Source organism: Chinchilla lanigera, unplaced genomic scaffold (genome assembly GCF_000276665.1).
Source record: "Chinchilla lanigera isolate Chin_1 unplaced genomic scaffold, ChiLan1.0 scaffold00046, whole genome shotgun sequence".
In the NCBI taxonomy this organism is placed as follows: domain Eukaryota; kingdom Metazoa; phylum Chordata; class Mammalia; order Rodentia; family Chinchillidae; genus Chinchilla; species Chinchilla lanigera.
Window position 1 is genome coordinate 2,982,508 of NW_004955447.1, and position 23,571 is coordinate 3,006,078.

The 23,571-nt window shown below is 34.9% G+C and overlaps 1 protein-coding gene across 1 annotated transcript in view; it reads left to right on the forward strand.

The window, feature by feature from the left end:
- Positions 1-8,482: 8,482 nt before the first annotated feature.
- The window catches only part of LOC102027360 (sulfotransferase 1 family member D1), a 25,310-nt gene continuing 10,221 nt past the window's right edge, over positions 8,483-23,571 (forward strand). The window contains exons 1-6 of the mRNA XM_005392791.1: positions 8,483-8,491; positions 13,666-13,823; positions 15,835-15,960; positions 16,545-16,642; positions 20,317-20,443; positions 22,174-22,268. Coding sequence (XP_005392848.1) covers positions 13,676-13,823; positions 15,835-15,960; positions 16,545-16,642; positions 20,317-20,443; positions 22,174-22,268 — 594 coding nt within the window. The 5' untranslated portion in view covers positions 8,483-8,491; positions 13,666-13,675. The remainder of the gene's footprint in view (positions 8,492-13,665; positions 13,824-15,834; positions 15,961-16,544; positions 16,643-20,316; positions 20,444-22,173; positions 22,269-23,571) is intronic.

Below are 23,571 nucleotides of genomic sequence, written 5' to 3' on the forward strand. Positions count from 1 at the left end.
TGTGCATTGATTTATCCTTGTCATGTTATTTTCCTGTTGTTTGCTCTCTTTTTTGCCCCTCTGTTTAATTGTTTAGTTTACCTGTTGGATTCATTCTGTTGGGGTTCATAGAGTTGTAATACTTGTTATCTCTTTCTCAAATATCCTTCAGAACATTTTGGAGTACTGATTTGTTATCCATGAATTTTCTCAGCTGTTCTTCATCATGGAAGTATTTGACTTGTCTATCAATTTTGAAATATAGTTTTGCAGGGTACCACAATCTGGGTTGGTGTTTGTTTTCTTTTAAGGCTTGAAATGTTTTAGTTCTAGCATTCTTTGATTTGAGAGCTTGTGTTGGGAAGTCTGTCATGATTCTTATGGGCTTTCCTTTGTAGGTGATTTGTTTCTTTTTTCTGACAGGATTTATTATTCTTGGGTTGAATTTCTCAAATCTTTATTATTATATCATTTATTATAGATTTCTTTTTGATCATGGTTAATTGGATTTTTATATGCTTCATGTCTCTGTATGTCAAATTCTTTTCCCATGCCAGGGAAGTTTTCTGCCATGATGTCTTTGAACAGTTTTTTAAAAATATCCTTTGTGCTACATCATGCTTTTTCATCGACTCTAATTAATCTTATGTTATTCTTATCTGCATTATCTAGCAGCTACTGGATGGATTTCTCATGGTTCCTTGCTATTATTAATAAATATTTATTTTAAAGAGTGCTACCACAATCTTGTGTTCTATATCTGAGATTCTGTCCTCCCCTTATGTCATTCTGAAATTTTCAATCTCCTGGATTTCTGTTTGAATCAGTTTATGGATTTCATGTCCTTCCTATGTTGGATATTCATAGCTTCCATCATTATCTTAAGGTACTCTCTTTTTTTTTTATCTCTATCTGCTCTTGAGTCACTAAACATGTCTTTCATTGTGGTCACTTTTCTTTTGTTATCTGAGAAATTATTTTTGATTTGAATTTATCTAGAACTTCATTCTTTTGCATTGTTACTTCTAGTGTCACTACTTTGAGAATTCAGATAGGTGGCTTTAAGATTGTTCTACCTCTTCAGACTCTGAGTTTGCCTCTGTTGAGCTGAATATCTGGGGATGCATCTTGTTTAAATATCTTCTCCTTTTGTATTTTTTTTTCTTTTAGTTATTTCCTAGGTTTATGTTTTTAAATTGACTATAGTGAGTAGTTTTATTGCTAGTAGTTAGAACCTTTATGTATTGACTGCTTTGTAGAGGTGTCTTCAACATATGGCTTGCTTTTGGGTTTGGAGTCTGTTGCACGGTCCTACCTCTTCAGTTTATTGTTGACAAGAATTTGCTGCCTACTTATCCCAGCACCTGGTTCTTGGTACTGGCCTACAGTATTTTTTATGACCCTCAGTCAGTCAAAATCTTGGTACACCAGGAAGAACAGCTGTTTAGGACGATTATGTCACTTTGGCTAATGTGGTACATTCAGCAATAAAAATAGCATCAAACACAACCTAGAAAATGACAAACTGAGGTAACTATTAATTATCCATCTTTAGCCATTTAAACTATATTTATGGTTATATAACAAATATAAAACAATCCAGAAAATAATATTTAGAAATAATCCCTTAACATGGCAATTTTACCACCAGGAGAGAATCTTTAAAAGGGGTTAGGGTAAAAATAGGGAAATAGAAGAAAAAGAAGAGATTAGAAGCAAGGCTGCAGGAAAAAGAAGGATCATGCACACTTTGGGAACCTGGAGCACAAGACAGGAGGAAAAGAGAGAAGAGAGAAATAAAATGAAGAACAGAACAGAACAACAACAATAAACTAGATACTACATTCATACTGATATAAAAACATGAACAAGCAAGGAATAAAAAGCAAAAAATTATAAGACAAACAAAAATAAAAAAAGAAAAATAAAATAAAGAAAAACAGAAAATAAGATAAGAAAGAAATAAAATATCCACTTCATGGTGTGTCTCTGCTGCCGCTGGTAGACAACATGGGCAGAGAGAGTCCAGATTCAGGTTGATCAGTATCAGCAAGAGAACCACTCCATGGCAGATTAGAGGATGATTCCAGAAAGCCTGCACCCCTATTTCCACTGAAGTTCAGGCTGCCTTCTGTGTTCAAGGCTGGAACCAGACTCACTCAGCCCACAGTACTTCCTGCGCTCTTTGCAGGCTTGGACTCAGCTGGGAGCCACTGGGTGGAGCCAGCAGTCACTCTGAATCTAGAGCTCAGTTGGCCTCTTCAAAATGATTCCTAGCCAATTGCCCTCTCTTGTGGCAAATGGAATAGCTAACTCAGCCACAGCAGTCATTATGTCCACTGCTCTGCTCCTCTGGTATACTTCCCCATGGAGGCCTCTGGGGTCACCAGCAGTTACTGTGTGTCTGCAGTTTCAAGCTGTCTCCCCACACAGGGAATCCAGCCTCAGGGAGAAAGCGCCACTTGCTTCTTCTTTCTTCATTGATGTTTCTCTCTTTGCTTTCCCAGTGATCTTCAGTTCTCATTTCAGATCCTTCTTGAGTCTCAGAGACTCACTTCTCTCCTTCTCCTCCTTACATTGGCATATTCCAGTGTCTGAACATGAAATCTCAGAGCAATTATCTTTCTCTGTTGATCTCCATTCTTACCTTTTCCTTAAAGTCTCTCTTTCTTTGTTTTTAACCTTTTAATGGGATTTCAAATTAATTTTCCTGCTCAAAACTCAGTGGCAGTAAATTCTTAAGTGCTGTGCATTTAAAAGGAACAAAACAAGCAATAGTTCCACTTTTTCACAATTTTATAAATTAATTAATTATAAATTAAGCAGGCAACTCTCACAATAAATATAACTAGGTATAGAATATTTCAAAACATACAGTTATAAATATCAAATCATGGAAGTCTTCTTAGATGAACTCACAAAATCTAAGTAACAATTAGCAGTCAACTGGGCAAACAAGGTAGCTGCTGTTCTATAGGATGTGAGAGTTTAGAGTAAATAATTAGAATACGTGAGGCAGGAGACAAGAGGTACAGCTAGAGTTCTAAATGCCTGACAATAAGGAATTTGGAGAGCATTAGTATGACTATGGGTTTTTAAATTTTAGATTTAGTAACAATGAGACCATTCTTCTGTGGTTTTGTTAGTAGCAGATTCAATGAGTCACTGTATTATCGACAGCTAAATTAGAAATAGTATAGGCAGTCAGACAGGTCAAAGGCTTCAAGAGAGTCAACCCAAAAGATGAAAACACATTACAACTGTGGCTGGAGGCACACCAGTTGGAGGCCAGGCTTCGAGGTAAAGATGGAATAACCAGGCCTATGTGCCTCCCCAGGGGATAAGTGGTACCACCTTGTTCAATAAAGTCTACATAGACATCAGTCAGCTTGGTAAGTGACCAAGAGCCCCAGACCCTTCCCTTCCTAAAGAGTTCTTTGTTTTTTCCATGTACACTTGCTACATGACCTGCTTCCCTTTTGTATCAAAATTACCTAAGTGGCCGTACTTATACCTTTATTGGTTCATCACAGTTTTGTCTCACATTGTCCCTACCTTGTGATTTTGTACCCCCTTTTTGATTTTCCTCCATAAAATTCCTTTGAGATATGAGCTTGTTGACAACCCACTTGGGACTCTCCCATCCCTTTCAGGAGCTGTGTCTCTCTCAATAAAATTTCTTACTTTTAACCTCTGTTGTTCCTTACAATTCATTCTTTAATTTTAGGGAACATGAACTTGGTGTATCAGCTGTCTAGCAGGTTGAGAGTTATAATATTTCTCTTATATCATTTTGAGGTCCAATATAATCTGAAGGTCCTATATCAATTGGAGTATGTATAGAGGGACAATCCATGTTGTCAATGATTAAGGAGCATAGTAGAAATGAGAAAATAGAAATTGGGATTTTTTTTCTCAGTACTGAAAGATATTAAGTGAAGAATATACGTAAATATTATGTTGTCCTACACTTAGCCACTAGATTAGATTCATACTAGGAGCCAGAAGCATCTTCTACCTTTCTTTCCTTCAAAATATATTAATCCTCTTGATGTTACTGCTCCTGCCACAACTCCAGTAATCTCTTTTTAAATGAATTAGCTCACTGATACTTATAAACTGATCAGTATTCACCATGATCTTTCTGGATTAAGACTGGACCACTGAAATGAACAGCAAATATGAGAATTGGGCAGATGGAGAGAAGATCACATAGGCAGAGTGGACAAAGTCCTAAGTACTGAGGGAGTTGAAGAAATTCAGAGAAATTAAAGTTATAGTTTATGAAGTAGCTGGCTGTTACAAAAAATTGCAAAATATGAGGTCCCTGTCTCCTTTTCAAAGCAGGGTATAGAGACCATAATGAATTCAGTCCTGAGCATGTCAGATTTGAAAAGTTATGTGATATCCAACGAGGATTACTTGTAAGCAGTTTAGCTCACATCCTCCTGGCTCAGGAGAGTAGCCTTTTTTAAAATAGAGATTTGTTTGTAGAAGATTTTCTAGGACAGAAGTTACAAATCATCAAAAAGAAGATCAGGAGCTTGCAAGAGTGAAATCTGACTGCAAACCAACATTTAAGGGATAGGCATATGAAAAAGAAAGCCACCAATTCCACCCTGACCTAACCCAATGTTAGAGTCTCAAGATGTAAATGAAGAAAACCAGAAGAAAGGAGGAAAGCTGAAACTGTGATACAAAGAACTTTTAGAAAGAAAGAGTGGTCAAGAGGTCAAGTGCTCTAAGGAAGGAAGATTTAAAAAAAAAAACACTGTCCTTTAAATTGAACAACAATATGATAATTCTTGGAGCGGATCTTTGAAGATGGCTTAAAAATAGAAAGACTTGTAAATCCTACCTTGATGGCTGTGTCAATAGCATTAGTGGTAAGTGGCCATGGAGTACTGAGAAATTGGATAAAGTGTTCATGCTTACATGGCTGCTGCTGATGCAATAGGAACAGCAGGTACATGAAATCTTAGGAGTAATTTGCCTGTGGAGTGGAGAAAGGTAGTACTTTGTACAAGGTTAACATATCCAAACAAGAAAATTTTTGTGCTGCTTACAGCTTTAATCTATTTTGATTTCTTTCACTGTCACTTTTGATTTGCTAAAAAATACTTCTCGACTTACCTCTTGACATTGTATAAATTGTATGATAAACTTCTCAGAATTTCAGATTGAACCTTGCCTTTAATTGCTGGGGAAGGCACTGGACAGTAAGTTCCTTAGAATTTTGGCATTCCTATGTCTCCTTCCTGAATTATCCATACATATGTCTATTATGGGGAAATTGTACTCTACTCTAAAAACACACCTCTCCTGACCACTCTGTTTTAATGATGGTGACCTTGCCTAGGCCATGAAATAAATTTTATACTAAGTTGTTGAGGTTATATGATGAAGCAACCGACAGCTAATAGCATATTTACAGTTTTAGGAAAGGAGACAAACTATGATGAACAGGGAATTTATAAGTTTTAGAATTATAATTTGTAATTAAACACCTTTAGCACAAAACCCACTGCTCCATTTCCTCGCATTATATCGTAGTTCTATAAGGAACTATAGATTAGTAATTAGTATTGTCTCCAGTGAAACTTTATTTTCTAAAAGTCAAATAAGCTTTGTCCTCTCTTCCAAGTTGGTTTTCCTGAGTTGTTCTTTCACTTCTTCCTTTATTTTTCAATACATATTTTTCTGAATAACTGCTAGATACAGCAGGTCTTTGTAGTAAATATGATGGTGATTAAAAGTGAATCAGAAATGAATTTCATTCTCACATAAGTTAGAGATAAGAAAAAAGACAAATCATGTAATTAAATAACTGTAAAACAGGGTAGGTATACATAAATATCATAGGTATTATAACACAACTGTTCAAAGCCTGCAATAAGAACAAAAGCACATCTTTGCTCCTCCATTGTTCTTATAAGCCAGGCAAATACATTAACTTCTTTAATCCTCAGTATCTTATTTGTGCAATGGCAATAATAACAGTAGCTAACTGAAAAGCTGGTGGTAGATTTCATTGAATCAATTACTGTGATATTCTTCTATCTACCAACAGCAGAGTTGTCCAGAGGGGTAATTTTATAGCCATAATTAGGAAAACAATGACATGACTTTAATGAGAAGTGTTACATAGCTGTTACTTCTTTCCATTGTTACAGCTAGATTAATATAGATGCAGAGAAGAGACTGGTTAGTCCGTCATTTCTAGATGACTTGATGTGGGTAGTTCACAATTAATGTCTCAAACTATGTAAAATGCTTAATACAATCTCGAACCCAGTCAAGGATAACTAGTTGGCCTGAAGTTACCTTGATAGGAAGTAGAGTATTCTGCTGAGCCTCAGGAGTCAGAGGCACTGGAATATAAGTCTCCACTGAAATGGCACAACCCAGGAATGATGACCACTGACCTTCAAAAATAGAGCAATTATCTACAATGTCTGCTGACAGGAAAAGGGTGAAGAAAGGTGAAAGATATTCAAATGATAACTTATTTACATGAGAGACAAATATTCCTACTTTTATATCTAAGTCATGTGTTAACATTGTTGCATTTACCCAATAAAACTGGATAAAGTTTTAACTAACATGCCTTAATTGTACATATTAGTGGTGATATTTTTATACATGAATACAGTGTGATATTTTTACACATGAATACAATGTGCACTGATCAAATCAAGATAATCAGCATTTCCCGTCCTTTCCCCTCCTTATCATTTCTTTGTGCTTAGACACTTTGCGTTCCTCTCTTCTAGAGCTTCATAAAATATATACAGCGTGACTATGACCTAGATGGTTATAGAAAAACTCTTAAACTTGGTATACCTATTTGAGCTTTGATGACCACTATGCAGCTGTCCTTACATCCCTCTCCTCCTGACCTTTGCAGGATCTACAATCCACTACTCTATAAAATTCAGATTGACTGTTTTAACTTCCATGAGAGAGAACTTGTGGTGTCCATCTTTTTGTCTTGGTATTATTTCACTTAACATAATATCCTTCTGTTCAATACATTTTGGTGCAAATAATAGAATCTCCATTTTCTTTTTGGCTGAATAATGTTAATATCGCATTATGTATGTACATCACATTTTCTTTACCCAGTTATCTCGTGATTGCATATAGTTTGATTCTACAGCTTAGCTCTTGTGATTAGTGTCATTAGGAACATAGGAGTGCTGTCTTTTGGATTCTGTTTCCTTTGGGTATATGCCCAGAACTGGGATATCTGGATCATATGATAGCTCTAATTTTAATTTTACACACTGTGCTTAATAGTACATGTACTAGTTTATATTCCCACCAATAGTGCATAAGAATTCATTTTTCTCTACAACCTTGGGAGTATTTGTTATTTTTATGTTTTTGGAAATAGACGTTCCAACTGGAGATAGATGATATCTCATTGCAGTTTTGATTAACATTTCCGTTACAGAAATATGATAATCTTAACAGGAACTAATACTTTTTGTGAGATACAGTGAGCTGGAAACTAATACAGCCTTATTCCTAAGCACACAGCAAATAAAAATGGTCATAACCATATAACTGGGTCATTGTATAACAATGATGAACTGCAAATGTTTTAAAACACAAGATAATATTTCTGTTGTGGTTTTTTAAATTCATTCTTCACAAACATGAATTTTAAATCTTCATAAAAGTAAAGTTGTATTTTAATTGCCACCCTGATGGAATTTTCCAGCAATAGAGTATTCTATTCAACCTCTTTTTCTTTGTTTAAGCAACTGTAGCTTAGTAAATAGTATATTTTTTAATCAAGTAATATTAATTTTACTCAGAATTGCATAGTTTGAAATAAAAAAACTACAGCGATCATTTTGTATATTTCCTTGCTTTATTTTAGATAAGTAAAGTATGGTTAACAAATATGAATTAATTACCCGAGGAGCATACTGGTGGAATATGAAAGTGCTGGACTCAAAATCATCTCTTCCATCTCCCAGTGTTACACTCAGAAGAATCCCACAAATATTGCATCTCTATCATGAAAGTGTGTTAACTTTTACATCCACAATAAGGGCTCATAAGAGTCCATGTCAGGAATCAGGTGAATATCAGTTGAAAATAACACTGTGTTGATTATCAGTTTAATATTTAATGTTTTATGTTTAAAACATATAACATCTTTAGGTATATTTTAATTCACCAAATGGGTAGAAGAATCACTAATTTATTGAAATTAACCTGGGCTAGACTTGAATATTCTCAACATGCAGAGTGTTAAACTGTTTCCAGAGTCTTACAATTATCCTCCAAAGGAAATTATATCTCAAGGGACAGTTTTGGAGACATAAACAGAGAAGAGACCAGGGAATCAGTCATCTTTGTTCAGTGTTTTCTAAGCGTTCAACAACTGGGTTTCTTCTACATATTAAGCTGTATGTCACCCAAAAGCACCAAACTTCAATGACTTTTTGGCTCTGGATTCATCTGAGGATATTCATACAAAGCTCTCAATAGTTCAAAGGTAAGTTACAGTTGACTGCATGGGCATGTCAGTTGTGCCTTTTAAAGAAAAATAATCACAATATAGTTGGACTCTAATGCAAAATTTGAATCTGATTCATAAAATTTTAAGACATACTGGTATGTTTTTACCTTGAGTATAAGACCATTGATCAGATATTGACAAAATCATAGACAGTATAGAAGGTACTGAGGCTGTATGTAAATCAAGTATCATTTTCATTGTTTTTGCTTTGTTTTGTTTTTATCCCTGATGTTATTTTGTTATTTTTATTCTTTTTAAAATAAAAATAAAAAACCATATTTCACTAAACATTTTAGTACATTATAAAAAGCTTAAAAATATACAATTTTTTCCCGAGATGAATCTAGATAAACTTTTAAATAGTATGTAATCTTATAAAATATGTGAGTATTTAAGAAAGACAGATATTACTAAAACAAATCATTTGTGTTATTAGGTTTTTCTAAGACTTCCTTCATGTCACCTATAGCAAATTGTATTCCCATATAATTATAAAGTGTTTTGATATGTGAGTTTTTGACTATAGCATAATAAATTTTCTCTAATTTTTCAATTTGCCAATTCTCTTATGTCAGCTTGTATTATGGTTTATCTTTTCAGTGCTTATGTTATTAAGGCCATATTTATGTAGCATTAAGACTGCAGGCCCTATAGTCAAACTATCCTGGTTCATAAAAATCTTGCCATTTATTGGGCATGGTCTGGGAAAACTTACTTGTTTTCTTATTGCTCATTCCCTCCTTAGTAAAATGGAATAGCAGGGTTTGATCTAGATTTTGTTTTTGAGAATGAAGTAATGCAGTGTATATCCTGACAGCAGGTTTCTGTTGGGTGTTTATATTTTCAATAATCATTTAGAATAGAAAGTTCTTTCTGAATGGAGCTATGACCTACATTTCCCCCTAACTCAGCCTTGCAGGCTTTCTCAGATAAATAGTTATTGAAAGCAAACACAGCACCTGGGTCAGTGGGGAACAAGGCTAACAAGATAAGTTCGTTATGAATTTGGTATGCGTGCGGAAACATCTGGGAAAAGATGTGCAAAAGTAGCTGGCTACTTAGTTTTAGAATGTAGAACATAACATTAATATCTTAGAGATGTCAAGTTACAGATGGTTGTTGAAACCATGGACAATTTTCTAAAATAAAATAGGAAAGCTCAGGATTTGACTCCAAGGGTAAAGAACATGTTAGGTGTTTTTGAAACAGGAATGCGTTTTGGAAAACTGAGAATTAATGGACAGAAATTCCATGAGGGCTCAACACGGTAATCAGATGAGGAGCATTTCAAGAAGAATATATAGTCGAAAGCACAAAACATCATACATAAAATAAGCTAAACATGGATTTAACCCTTTACAATGTTTGAATACTGCAAAAGTATTTTTGAGAGTTCATATCTCTGTCTTTCTTCACATTTTCATATTAGTTCGATAATGTCATTCTTGTGTTCAAAATCTTAATGGCCTTTCATTCCCTCATTACTTTAGCATAAACTTTGTTGTCCAACATCCACAACTGTTCACAATTTTGTTATACCTTTCATTAACCACTACAAAGCAAATTTTATGTAGGCAAAGGCATGTGTCTCTTATTTAGGGACAATTATTGGTACATAGTATTCAATGGATACTATTAAACAAATCAGTGAGTAAGTGTGCTACCTTACAAACATGTCAATAAGATCTACTTACTCTCTTCTGAATGCGTTTCACATTTTTCTTCTTTTCCTTTCCTCATGCACTACACAATCCCATGAATAATCCTGTCTATCCTGGTTAAAGTCCTACTAGTCACTCACAATTGATCTCAAATTATATCATGCTGGTTACACTTGGCTGCCAACCGGACTGGATTAAGAAACTTGTAGATAGTTGACTAGACTGGGATAACAACTGATGAGTTCATAGCACCATGGATTACTCAGAGGACGTGGCTTGTTCGAGGAAGGGACAAGAAAGCACGACCTTGGAGACTGTATCTGTTCTCTGGCCTCTTTCTCTCTGGCTGTGCCCTGAGTTGCTGCTTCCTACACTTCATGATTTGAGCAATGTTCCCTTATCATGCTCTTGTGCCATGATATTGCTGCCTAAGACTATAAACAGAAACCTCTGAAGCTGTGAGCTAATACACCTGTCCAAGGTTTTGGTGTTGGCTGTTTTAATGGAACAACAGGAAACATAATAGAGAAAACTGGTGCTAGAGAAGTGTGGTCATTGCTGAGACTCATGTGGTTCATAAACTTGTCAAAGTAGTTTGTGGGAGGAGTTTGGAAAATTTAGAGATACAGGCTAGAGAAATCCTTAATGCTGCAAGCCAAGCTTGATAGATGATTCTAGTGAGAACTCAGATGACTATAATGCTGATAGGAATGATGAGAGTAAAGGCCAGCCTTATAAGGTTTCAGGTTGCAATGGGGAATCTATTGGGAATGTAAGTAGAATGTATGCTGTTTCATTTTGGTATATTAGCCTACATTTTGCCTATGCCTTAAAAATTTACATTAGATTGAGTTTAAAGGAAGTGGAGTAATTGATCTGGCAGAGGAAATTTTATGACAACCTAATGTGCGGTCTCTGGCTTGGGTACTGGTGGTTACTGCATCCGTGGTACAAGAAGGCCTAGCTATCTCTCGGGTTTACAGCGGAACTCAGTGTCACCTACATGATGCAGGTTGCTCAAGCATTCAGAATACAAGGTTTATGGGATCACAAAGGCTTCTGCTCAGATTTCAAAGGATGGCTTTGGAGGCCATGGAAGTTTTACAGTCAGTGTTACAAGTCCACTGCTGAGGGTCTCTGAGAATGTGATGTGTGACTGCATCGAAGTTGAAGCTACACCAGAGACTCTAGGTAGCTGAAGGTGCCAGGAAGATGGAATGTCCAGGAAGGAAAGATGCAGATAGAAAGAAGAGCCAGCCCAAGAGAGAACCCGTGTGGCGTGCAGTGAGCAAAGCCACAGGAATAGGCTGCCCAAGCACTTGGGACTCACATCTTACTACTATGTGCTCAGTTACTGGGCATAGAGGTTCTGGAGTACATGTTTCCCCTACTGAACTCTGTTCTTGCTTGTGTCTCATACTTTTCTTTTTCCTTGTTTCTTGCTATACTCCTGTTCCTTTCCCTATTCTTTTGCCTTGTGCTGGTTTATCTTGGGTGTGGATAAACTCTGAGGTTTCACAATGACACACTTGATTTACTAACAACGCATTTCTCAGAACTATCCCCTTCATTAAACAGAGAGTGACTATATTTCTTGTGGACAGGACAAACTGGGTAACAGAAGAGCCAAGTGAGCTAACTGGGAAATAGACCCTGTCTAAAGAACTATGGAGAAAGGGCCATGGAAAATCTATGCAACACATGAATCAATTCAGGAAACAATAGCTACTTTATAAACAATATATAAACAATCATGTCATGAATATCACCTTAAAATATTAAAAGTTATTTTTTTCCTGTATGATGCAATCCTAAGTAAAGACTTATCTGGGTTAGGGGTAGAAGATAAAGAGTTTTGGAGAACAGAAAAGTACTTGAATATCACACTCATTTATAAGTTTGCTGTGTTGTGCGGCTGAGTGCTTTTGGATAATCCTGTATCTCTTATGTAATTTTCATGTTCTAAAATAAATTGAATTTTGATAAAAACTCTATTTGATAAACTGTTTGTTACATGACCTTGTAAAATTAAAAGTATTTGAATCAGGTAGGAGAGGACCACAGTTGAAAGAATATGAAAATAAAGGAAGAGAAAAGATCAGATTTCAGAAAAGATATGGGTTTAAATCCTTTGGTGCCTGAGGGAGATGGGTAAAGGAATCCTGGCAGACACAAAAATCTGCAGATACTTAGGCACTTTCTATAAAATGACCTGATAATTGTATATAAACTACACCCATGCTTTATAACACCTCTAGATTTCTGATAACAGCTAACATGATTCAAATGATATGTAAATAATTATTATACTCTAAAGAATATGACAAAGAAAAGAGTCTGTACACATTTTGCATCCACAGAGGTTGAATCTGTGACTGAAGAATGTGAAAATATGGAGGACCACCTCTATTTCTACTGACTCCAATGACTCATAAGTTTAATTCTTAAAGAAATGTTTTGTGGCTGACCCAGGGCCTCAGGAAGCCTGTAAGGGATCTTGTTAAGCAGTTTTTCTAGAATTTTAGAACCATAAATTGAGGTAAAGATATGACCACTCAACTCATGTCAACTTGGTGGTGTAGAACTTCAGATATATTTCAAGCTCTTCTGCTTTTCCATGACAGCTAAAAGCAAACAAAAGTGCCATCATTTACAGCTCTCCTGAGAAATAAAATGATATCAGAAGATAACAAATTAGTTTTAAAAGGTTCTTTCAAGCAAGCTGTCTAAGGTATCTTCAAGAATTTGCTTTCCTTAAGTGTTTTTTCCTTTACTCTGTCCTTTTTGTCATTTAGTTCTTCTACTGGTACTAGACCTGGCCTTCAACCCACACATACATGTTCTTTAACGCTTATGGCTTGAGGTACATAATTTAGATAGAATAATTTGCCAGTCATCCCTGTCATTCAAAGGAAGGACTTTTTTTAGTTTATGTCTTAATTTACAGTTAAGAAGGCCCACAGATTATGGGGCTTCTTCAAGTTTTCACTGCAGTATATTAGCAATACTCTGGTTAGGACATTCTTCACATAATTCCCAGTGTCCTGTAACCTTATTACAAATCCCAGAAATTTTGTTCTAGGAAATGGAATTAATACACAAATGAAATCTACTGTTATGTAATGTTTGAACAGCAAAAGCTGGCTGTGGTGGCACACGCCTGTAATCCCAGCACTCAGGAGGCTGAGGCAGGAGGATTGTTATGAGTTCGAGACTAGCCTGGGCTACAAAGTGAGCTCAAGGCCAGCCTGAACTGCATAGTGAGACCCTGTCTCAAAAAAAAGACAAAAAACTAAAGCAAACAAACAAATGTTTGAACAGCAAATATGAAAATAATGGCACAGGGACTTCTTAGATTCTATCCTTCTTCTGCTGAGTGAATCACACAGTACTGGAATCTGATGCTGCTGAATCTAGAGTAATGATAATGATATTGAAACAGCAGGTTATTTTTAATTTGACAAACCCTTCATCCTGTTTAAAATTTAGTGTCTGGACAATGGATACCAAGCCAGATGTGTTCAGGAGAGACTTAGTGGACGTTCAGGGAATCCCCCTCTTCTGGAGCATTGCTGAGCACTGGGCTCAGGTGGAGTCGTTTGAGGCCCACCCAGATGACCTTCTGATCTCCACCTACCCCAAGTCTGGTAAGCCCTTTCCACACAGTTGTCCTAGCTGATTAGACAAGGGTCTACGTGCATGAACCAACGGCTGTGCACAGTACCAACAACGTCTGGGGTCAGTTTATTAAGCATTTTTTTTAAAAGGAACACAGTGGTGATTTGCTGGGATGTTTTTAACTTATATTACACAAAAAGCTATTAAAATTATATATAATTTTGGTACATATATTCTATAATATATTCTAATATAGGGTATATTAGAGTATACATATTAAATTTAACTATATGTTAATATAGTAAAGTGTTTACTATATACATATACTTTTTAGTGTTTAAATGTTTTATTTATAAAATTAATCACTGACCTCAGTTTATATCAAGAAGAATTTAAAATAAGTGAAAGAGGATAAGCAACTTTTTATTTCTTCACATTTACTCATGAGAATCTTCTGATTCAGCCAGTGATATATGTACATAAAAATAACAGTGAGATAGGACTCTTTTCCAGGTACTGATCCAGTTAATTTACTTGAGTCCTTATCATCCCATTGTTCTAATTAACACACATTCTCAAATCAACTTCTCTTATATTCCTGACTTATTCTTTGAAAGAAGAAGTCTTTAATAAACATATTGGTTACTAACCTTTTCAGATTATAAATACCAAAATTATCTCAAAGTAATAAGCAACAATTCTGTGAAGCAAACGTGGAAGTTTGAATATTCTATGCCAAAATTATAAATCAATAAACTTCAAGGTAAATCTTTACTTGAAATAAATTTTCTTTCTTTTTTCAAATATCATGGTGAACCAACTTTTACATTACAAAGTATATAAAATAGTCAAATTAGTATTGCTTTCAATCACATTTTATAGGCCACAGTTGGGAGCATTTGCAAATGGGAGATGAAATGTTTCACATTCAAGGGAGTTTGGAATCTCTCCTTCTCTCTCTCTCTCTCTCTCTCTCTCTCTCTGTCTCTCTGTCTTTCTCTCTCCCCATAGCGTGCCTCTTGCTTAAAAAGTGAATCAATTTTTAAGCCTAGAATAAATAAAAAAAAAAACCCTTCAATAGTAATATTGGATCATCTTGCCTTTTCTTAGTATCGTACTTGTGTGTGATAAGACTGAGACTACTAAATTTTAGGGATAGGAAGCTGTGCATGAATTTTTTAATTGATTGACTTCAATCTTTGCCACTATCCATAATTATTCAGTTTAGGCATTGCTAAACACCTTTGCTAAGAGGAAACAATGAGAACAGTTAGGAAGATATTTTCCTTCTGTTTCTTGGAATTCTTTTTTGGCACTGTCTTAATAACCTGATTTTATTTTTGGTACCGAGATTAAAACTCAGGACCACACCTTTGCCAAGCAAGCACTGTGCCACTGAACTATATCTCTGGCCCTATGAACTTGATAACTGAATGGCATAGGATATCAGGTAGGTCACATTATCATATGCTTTAGGTCTACTTCTCAAATGACTACTAAGATGCATTATCATAACAGTCAGAGTGACTTGATTCACTTTGTCCCGTTAAGAGATATTGTTTTGTGTATGAGTGACACTCTGGTCACCAGAGTGGAAAAAAACAAAGTTCTGCTTCCTTTTTGCCTCTTCACCAAATATTGAATATTTTCACCTGAAGTTCTGTTGAATGCCAAGACTTAATCACATTTCTTGATGTTAATAAGAGATATACAAACTAATAATATATTTGAAATTGGCTGGTTCCCTTTCCCCTTCTGTCAGGAGAGTGCAGTCACTACTTATATACCATCTTTCTATACGTCCTGTTTTACTTTTAAAATCTTATTTTTATGTATAGTTCAATCAAATTCTACACACACACGTACACACACAATACACAGGTCTTTGAAGTAGATAAAGATGTTTTCTGGAAAAGAGAGGAGAAGTGAATGAAAAAGAACAGATTTTTGTTTTACAGATTACACAGTTTCTTTGCCTCTATGACCCTCTCAATTTTTTGACCCAAAAGTTTAGAGTTTCTTCCTTTTTTTTTCCCTCAGGAACGACCTGGATCAGTGAAATACTGGATTTAATCTGTAACAATGGGGATGCAGAGAAATGTCAACGAGGTGCAATATACAAACGCGTGCCTTTCATGGAGCTTATCGTCCCCGGATTTTCGAATGGTATTTTCTCTGAACACCCTTTTCACTATAGGAGTAAATCCACTTATCCTTGTGTAATAGGCAGAGCAGTCAAGTGGGAAAGTGATACAGACATTGCTTAAAGAGTTGAGCATCTAAAAATGTCTTTAACAGAAGAGTCGGAATTTTGCTGTCTGGTAACTTAACTACCATCTGTAATTATTCTTCCTCTACCCAGGCAAAATGTGCTTAAGAGAAGATTTTGGTGTAGCATAGTTTGCCTAATTGTGAAGTCTTCAAGATTTAAATAGTGTGCCATCATTATATGAAGAAAATGCAATATTCGAGCCAACATAGAATTGTATGTATTATTAATTAGCTGAAAAAGATTTTGAGAATGCATGGTCTGTTTCTGTCCCATCAAAGTGTTATATATGAAGGTTTCATAGACACTTATGAAAATAATTACCCCATTCTACTCATAGGTAAGAAAGCTTTCTAGTGAACCAGGATTTAAAAAATTTTTCATTCCATTAGCTATTTCATAAATTACGAAGTCGAAAAGCTATATATCCAACCATTAAACAGGATTAATTCTTATAGTTTGTTAATTTTTATATTTGTAGGTATTGAACAGTTGAAAAACATGCCTTCTCCTCGATTAGTGAAAACACACCTACCTGTACAGCTCCTTCCTTCTTCATTTTGGAAGTACAACTGCAAGGTAGAAAATTTTAAAGAAAATTAATCCTTACTTGAGTGGGTTGTACTTTATTCTCATCACTTATGAAAGATACAAGATAAGAAATTGCAGTCCTGGGGCAAATCACTGCAAAGGAGAAAAAGTTAAACCCCTAAATCCCTGGAGTCAGAACATAACAGTGGACCTCAGTGACATACACAAGGATTAGAGCCCACCTGTAAATCCTGAGACCATCCTTCTAAAACCTTTCAGTCAACTGATGAAGCTGGTCAGCTCCTGTTAAACAATTGATATTGAAATAATACCAGAACTGCTTCTTCATGCTTTAGAAACATTGCACTTTATAGATGTAGACTGGTAAATATATACAATCCTGTAAATGAATTAAGGAATATTTATAATTATGCACAATTTATATATTACAAGTATAAAAACAATTTAATACTTTATATGAAATCTATATAGTTTAGTATAAAAATTATAATTATTGAATATATAATTTATTTGATTTAATATAATATTTTTCATGGATTCACTTTAAGATTCTGTCTTATACAAACTTAGCAGACATTTTGCAATAGCTTTTTAAAGCGTATGCACTAATTTACATTTTGACCAGCAGGTGAAATTAACGTAACACATAGATAAAATATTTAAGCTCAGTTTCATACAAATATGTATCTGATGGTGCCATCCTGTGACTTTCCTTTGCATTTCCCTAATGACTAGGTAGATGAAATTTTGTTTTATTGAATCCATATATATTATATGATAATATATTATCATAATATATTAACTTTTTTTTGTCTTTTTGAGACAAGGTTGCTATGCAGTTCAGGCTGGTCTTCAACTCACTTTGTAGCCCAGGCTAGCCTCAAACTCTGAGCAGTCCTCCTGCCTCAGCCTCCCAAGTGCTGGATTACAGTTGTGTACCAACATGCCCTGCCTCATATTATATTTTCTTAGTTACTTGTTCAAGTCTTTTGACTCTTTTTTACTTCTTTTTTTTTTTTGGCTGCACAAGCTTCATTCTTTTCATTATTAAGTTAGAAATTCTGTATAAATCTGTTGATGGGATAGTTGTTATTTTATATCTTGTGAACTCACTGTACATGTGCTTCTTTTTTGTTTTTCTTTATATCTATTAAAGAAGTTCTTAATTTTGAGGTAGGTAAATGTAGCATAAAGATATTCTGTCATTTGTTTACTTCTAGAGGCTTTATTGCTTCAATATTTAGATCTAAATATCTGGTGAATATCTATAACATGATGTTTTTTAAAAAATGATAAAATAGTGACACTGTTTCTGTCTTATACACACAGAAGTGATCATACACATATATTGTCATTCAAAGTTTATTACTTGTGTAGATGTAGAATTTATTTTTATATTTTGATCTTTAAACTTTTTTATTATCTGTTAGTACATGTTTGCAGTACATGATTACATGCACTGTACGAACTTGGTACATGTACATAATATATTTCAATTATTTATCCCCTTCCTTCCATCTCTTTACTTTTCATCATCAGATTCATTAATTTATAATACTTTGTATAGTTAATTACCATATATACTGATTGAAGAGCAGACTAGAACATGTAAATCATGTAAATTGATTGTACTAAGTCAAGGTAGTCTTTTAGATATGCTGTCCAGTCTGGTTTACAATCTGGATTACAATACATTTTTTCCTTCCTTCTCTCTTTTAACTTATTATCTGTCTTTTATTTCACACTTTATGTGTATGTTAAGTTTTTCCTATAAGTGAAGCCAGTGATATTTAAGCTTGTACTTCTGAGTTACTTTATTCAGTATTATGGTCTCAAGATGCATCCGTTTTCCCCTACATGACCCAAGTTTATCCTTCTTTATTTTGATCTTTTATTGTGCAAACTTGCTAAAGGCATTTAATATATCTCACACCTTTTTGTGGTACATTCTACTCAGTTTCCATGTAGGTATTCATGTTTCCAGCATACAATGTTCTATTTTACTTTTAATGATCTAACTACATTTTATTTCCCCTTCTTCTTGTATTGAATGGATAGAAACGTTAATACATTGCTGAACAGGTTTGACTGGAAAAGATAATGTATTCTTGATCTCAGAAAATACTCATTCAGAATTTATTTCACTAATAAACATGGCAGTGTTTCCTATTGTTTGCATTTCCTTTATCTGAGAAAGCAAGTTTCCTTCACTTCTTAGTATGCGTATTTTTAATCAGGGAAACTGTCTCTGTGAAGACCTATCAAATGATATTCTATTTTTTTGCCTGTTGATATGATGAATTTCCAGGTGTAAAAGCAACTTTACATACCTTCATTTAGTGAATTGTCTTTTTATATTATTGAATCTGATTTAACTTTTAAAAAATGCATTATTGATTGTGCAACATATTGAATTATAATTTTATTTTATCAGAGCATAATGTCTTTGCTATTAGAGAAACACTGGACTCATAAGATGAGTTTGGAAGTTCTTATTCCTTTTTAATTCTCTGGAAGTTTTCAGATGGAACTGGCATCATTTTCTTCTTAAATATTTCTGTATAATTTATCAGTAAAGTCATCAGGACCTGCAATTTTCCTTGTCTGAAAAGTTTGTTTCATTTTTAACTACAAATTCAATTTACTTAATAGAAATAAGATCATTCAGGTTGTGTATCCTTCCTTTCAAGAACTTCATTAATTTGTGTCTTTTAAGAAAGCAGCCAATGTCAAAACTAGCATTTTTTGAATGAAGGTTTTTACAATATTCTTTTAATATTTATAAAATGTCCAGTCATTGCTTTCCTAATTCTTGATATTTTTCTATCTGTCATTTGGATAAGATTGAATTGAATCTACTACAATTTCTTCATTTTCCTTGGAGTTCTACAAGTTTCCTCTTATGAACAAAATTGTTCAGTACAAGTGTAATTGGTAAACATTTATGGATTGGCAAACTTTTATTAATGTATGTACCCTATATCTCAGTCGGCATTATAAAGAGAAAGAGCAGAATATATTCTGTGATACCTAAGAACATAAAATGTTGTCTAATTTCGCCAAGCACTGCTGAAGTTCTCCTGCAGGCCAGTCACCCTTTAAACCTTTCCTAACAGAAGTAGGTTCTTAACAGTGGCTTGGCTTGTTTCCATGCTGTGGAATGTACCCAGAGCCCTCTTCTGAACAACAACCTTAGCAGTTAAGTTAATTATTTAATTTATGTTTTTAGCTTTAAAAAGTGATACAGATATGCATTCTAAATTTAAGGATAGCTTCAGTTACTTTGTTCATTTAATATTTACTATAATACTTATTTGACTTGGCTTTCTATGTTTCAAAAAATGTTCTTTCCAAAGGCTGAGAAGAGGTATGACAACTAAAAGAGCTTTTTTTTCTTATCAAAACAACATACAAATAAGGAGAGAAAGAGGGGTTGAGAGGCGGGTAGGGGAATGGGTGAAAAAAAACCAAATATATCATGTACAGGTACAAATTCCTTATGATGAATGTGATCATTATGTATATCTAATATGTGCAAATAAATAAAAAATTGTGACACTTGTGAATATATGTCAGCATATTAATGTACATGTCAAGATCAGGAAATCTAGAAGAGAAAATACAGATTCTGATAATGTTAGCAAAAAAATAAAAATTACTAATAAATTTTTAAAATGCTGGTTTCCCTTATCTCCCTGTAGATGATCTATGTGGCACGGAATGCCAAAGACGTGGCTGTATCTTACTATTATTTCCATCAGATGGCAAAAATGCATCCAGAGCCTGGCACCTGGGAGGAATTCCTAGATAAATTTGTGGCCGGGAAGGGTGGGTCCAACTTTTCCTTTAATCATGCTACTCAAAACTAAGAAGTCTTTTTTTTGTTATTTTTTGAAAAAGATATCAAGTTTAAATATAAATCTTGTGAATATTATGGCTTAATTTACCTTGCACTCTACCAGTGCATTAGGAGGGCAGTGGAGGAAGCAGAATGTATGTGGCATCTCTGCCCTCCAAGGATCTTTGGAGAAGCTGTGACACAGATTCCTTAGTTTCATTGTTTCACTGGTGACTAGAGACTACTGCAAGTGGATATAAATGCTTTTATCTCTTGCTACCAGACTGTTACACTGCCTTAATTTTATAAACGAATTTCTTGGACATTTTTCTCTACCACTCCTTCATTTTTAACCATATGAATATTCTTAAGTAAAAAAATTGTCCTTATGATTCTGTTCTTCTATGGATGTATTCTCTTTTTTTCAGGGAAACATTCATTGTCATGATTGTAATTTGACTACTGTCTTAGTTACTTTTCTATTGTTGCTGAGACAAAATACCTGACATTGAAAGTTAAAGGGGTACAGTTTATTTAGCTCACAGTATGCAGACCATAATTGGCTGGCTCCAAGGCAGGGGGGCTTGTCAGAGGAGCACAGCAGAGGAGAAAAGTTTATGGTGCCCACCAGGTAGCAGAAGCAACGAAAGACCTGAACTGAAACTTTCGGTCCCTTTTAGTGTCTATCTAGGGTACCAGGCTTAGCGTGTTGCCAAACCAATTAGTGGACCATTGCAGTAATCACATACCTTAATCACAGGATTGCACCCTGAATTAATCACACAGTCTAGATCCAGCCACCTCTGCTAAAGCTCCACGTATGACCACATGAAGCTTGGGAGGGACATCTAATCACAAGCCATGACTAATAATTCTCATAGCAATCTTTTTCTATATGAATTTACTATTTGTGGCAAACACAACTCAATGGTATCTAGTATAGACTTCCTCCTGCCATGCCTTGGCATACTCCTTGTGTATCGCATGTGATCTCTGTTGGTGTCATTATGAAACTCAGACTCTTTTTACACCCAATATCACTTCATTTTCTTAATTTCTCTATTCAGATGACTCTCTCCTCTCTCCTATAAATTTCCATACCTCTTATGATCTGCATTACGGAGTATCTGCCACCTTACTCTCATAGTTTCAGTTTTATTTATTAGAAATTACATTAATTTGCTGATATTGCCATAACAAAGAATCAGATTGAGGGGCTTCAACTCCCAGTATTTAACCAAGTGTAATCTGGAGTTTTTGCTTAGCTTTTCTGTGGCCATCTTCTCCTTGTATACTTCTAGGGTCTTCCTGCTTTGTGTGTTTATGTTTATATTTCCCTTTCATGTAGGGATACCTATCAGATTGAGGACATTGTATCTCATTAAAGCCTACCTCAGGACCTAATTTTAAATTTCTTTTTGCAAAGGCCATATTGTCAATATAAACACTCTGAGGTAGTGGGGATTAGCACTTCAACATAAGACTTTTGTGAAAACACAATTCACCTTATAAAAGAAGTATTTTTCCTTGCTAAATAGATTGTAAATTCAAAGAGAAAAAGTTACCTCATATATTTCTTTCATCCTTATTGCCACTTTTCCTTGAGTTCATAAGCAATGGATATGTACATGGTGATAATTATGGGTTTGAATCATGTTTAAGAATTTTTCTCTTCATATAAATAGTTGTAATTTCACAAACATCTTATCTTTACTTTTAGTGAGTTTTGGTTCCTGGCATGACCATGTGAAGGGCTGGTGGGAGAAAAGGAAAGATTATCGCATCCTTTATCTATTTTATGAAGACATGAAAGAGGTAAGAGGTAACTACAGTTTCTTCTGAAAGAGACTTTAGAATCACTTTCTTGGGATCTTATTTTCCTCTCCTCTGGGTCTATAAATATGAAAAAACCTTTTTTCCTGTCAATTCTGCCTTAAGGTAGATTGTTTACTCATCCTGCTCTTTCTCTTCCTGCTTCAGTTCAGTCTAGGCATCCACTTTTTCATTTGTGCTCCTTCATCTTGATGGTACTATCCACTCTTGGAGAATGACCTTTCAAGAACAAGAAATCAGAGTGTTTCCACTTCATCCTTTAAATGTATCAGTACATGATATCTCTACATGAAATTTAAGTTAGTATATGATTTAGAGGGACAGGAATTATTTAATCCCTGTCTAACACTCCATCATCTTTTGCTACCTTTCCTTTCCCATGAGTCAACATGAAAGTGCTGATGACCTTTCTCATCATTAGAGTAATTACTGCCTGAATTCCAAGAGCCATGCTGGGGCTGAAAAAACAGCGTGCCTATAACTGTAACTCTGGCTTTTTTGTCTCCATTTGCTCAGGGTCCAGAAGCCCGAACAGCCTCATCTTGCTGCTGAAGATCTCTATAAATTCCTTTAAGATGTCTAAGACTCCATTTATAAATTTGAGAAATCAGTTTTATATCCACAGGGAAACTTTTGGGTTTCTTGGCCAAATTTGCAACTTCTTGTGTCTTTTGTGAAGACCACTTTGCAGCAGTAGTAGTGCATTGTGGAGAGGTAGTGACTAATTATGGGCTGGTAAGAAACAAACCGAAGCTGGATGCGGTCGTTAAGAAGATTCACATTTCTGTGCCCTAAAAGATACTTTTAGTACATTAAGTCATAAGATGTTCCAGTAAGGGAAGATTAATCTCCATAGGTGTAGAAGGAAACTCTACCCCTGCTGAAAAGAGGAATGCAAAAGTTAACTGAGGGTGCAAAAGTATAATATGAAGCAGCTCAAGTATTTTTATTCTGAGTTTGGGCATTCTACTCTTTCCCCGTCTTTCTACCACTTAACTTTCAGATTGGGTTGACACAACTGTAAATTAACTCTTGTAATTTTTTCCACTTGCATAATTAGTGTCTAATTTTTTTTTATTTTAGAAATAAAAGCAGGAAAATACTAACAGATCAACAACATTTTACAAAATAGCAAAGGATCAGTACAGACAATACAGAGTTACAAACAGAGTGGTAGGGAATTAACAATGCTTATTGTATTACATATTGATATCTTCAATGTAGTTTCTCATGAAAACACATATAGACATACTGGGGGCTGGGGATTTAGCTCAGTGGCAAAAGC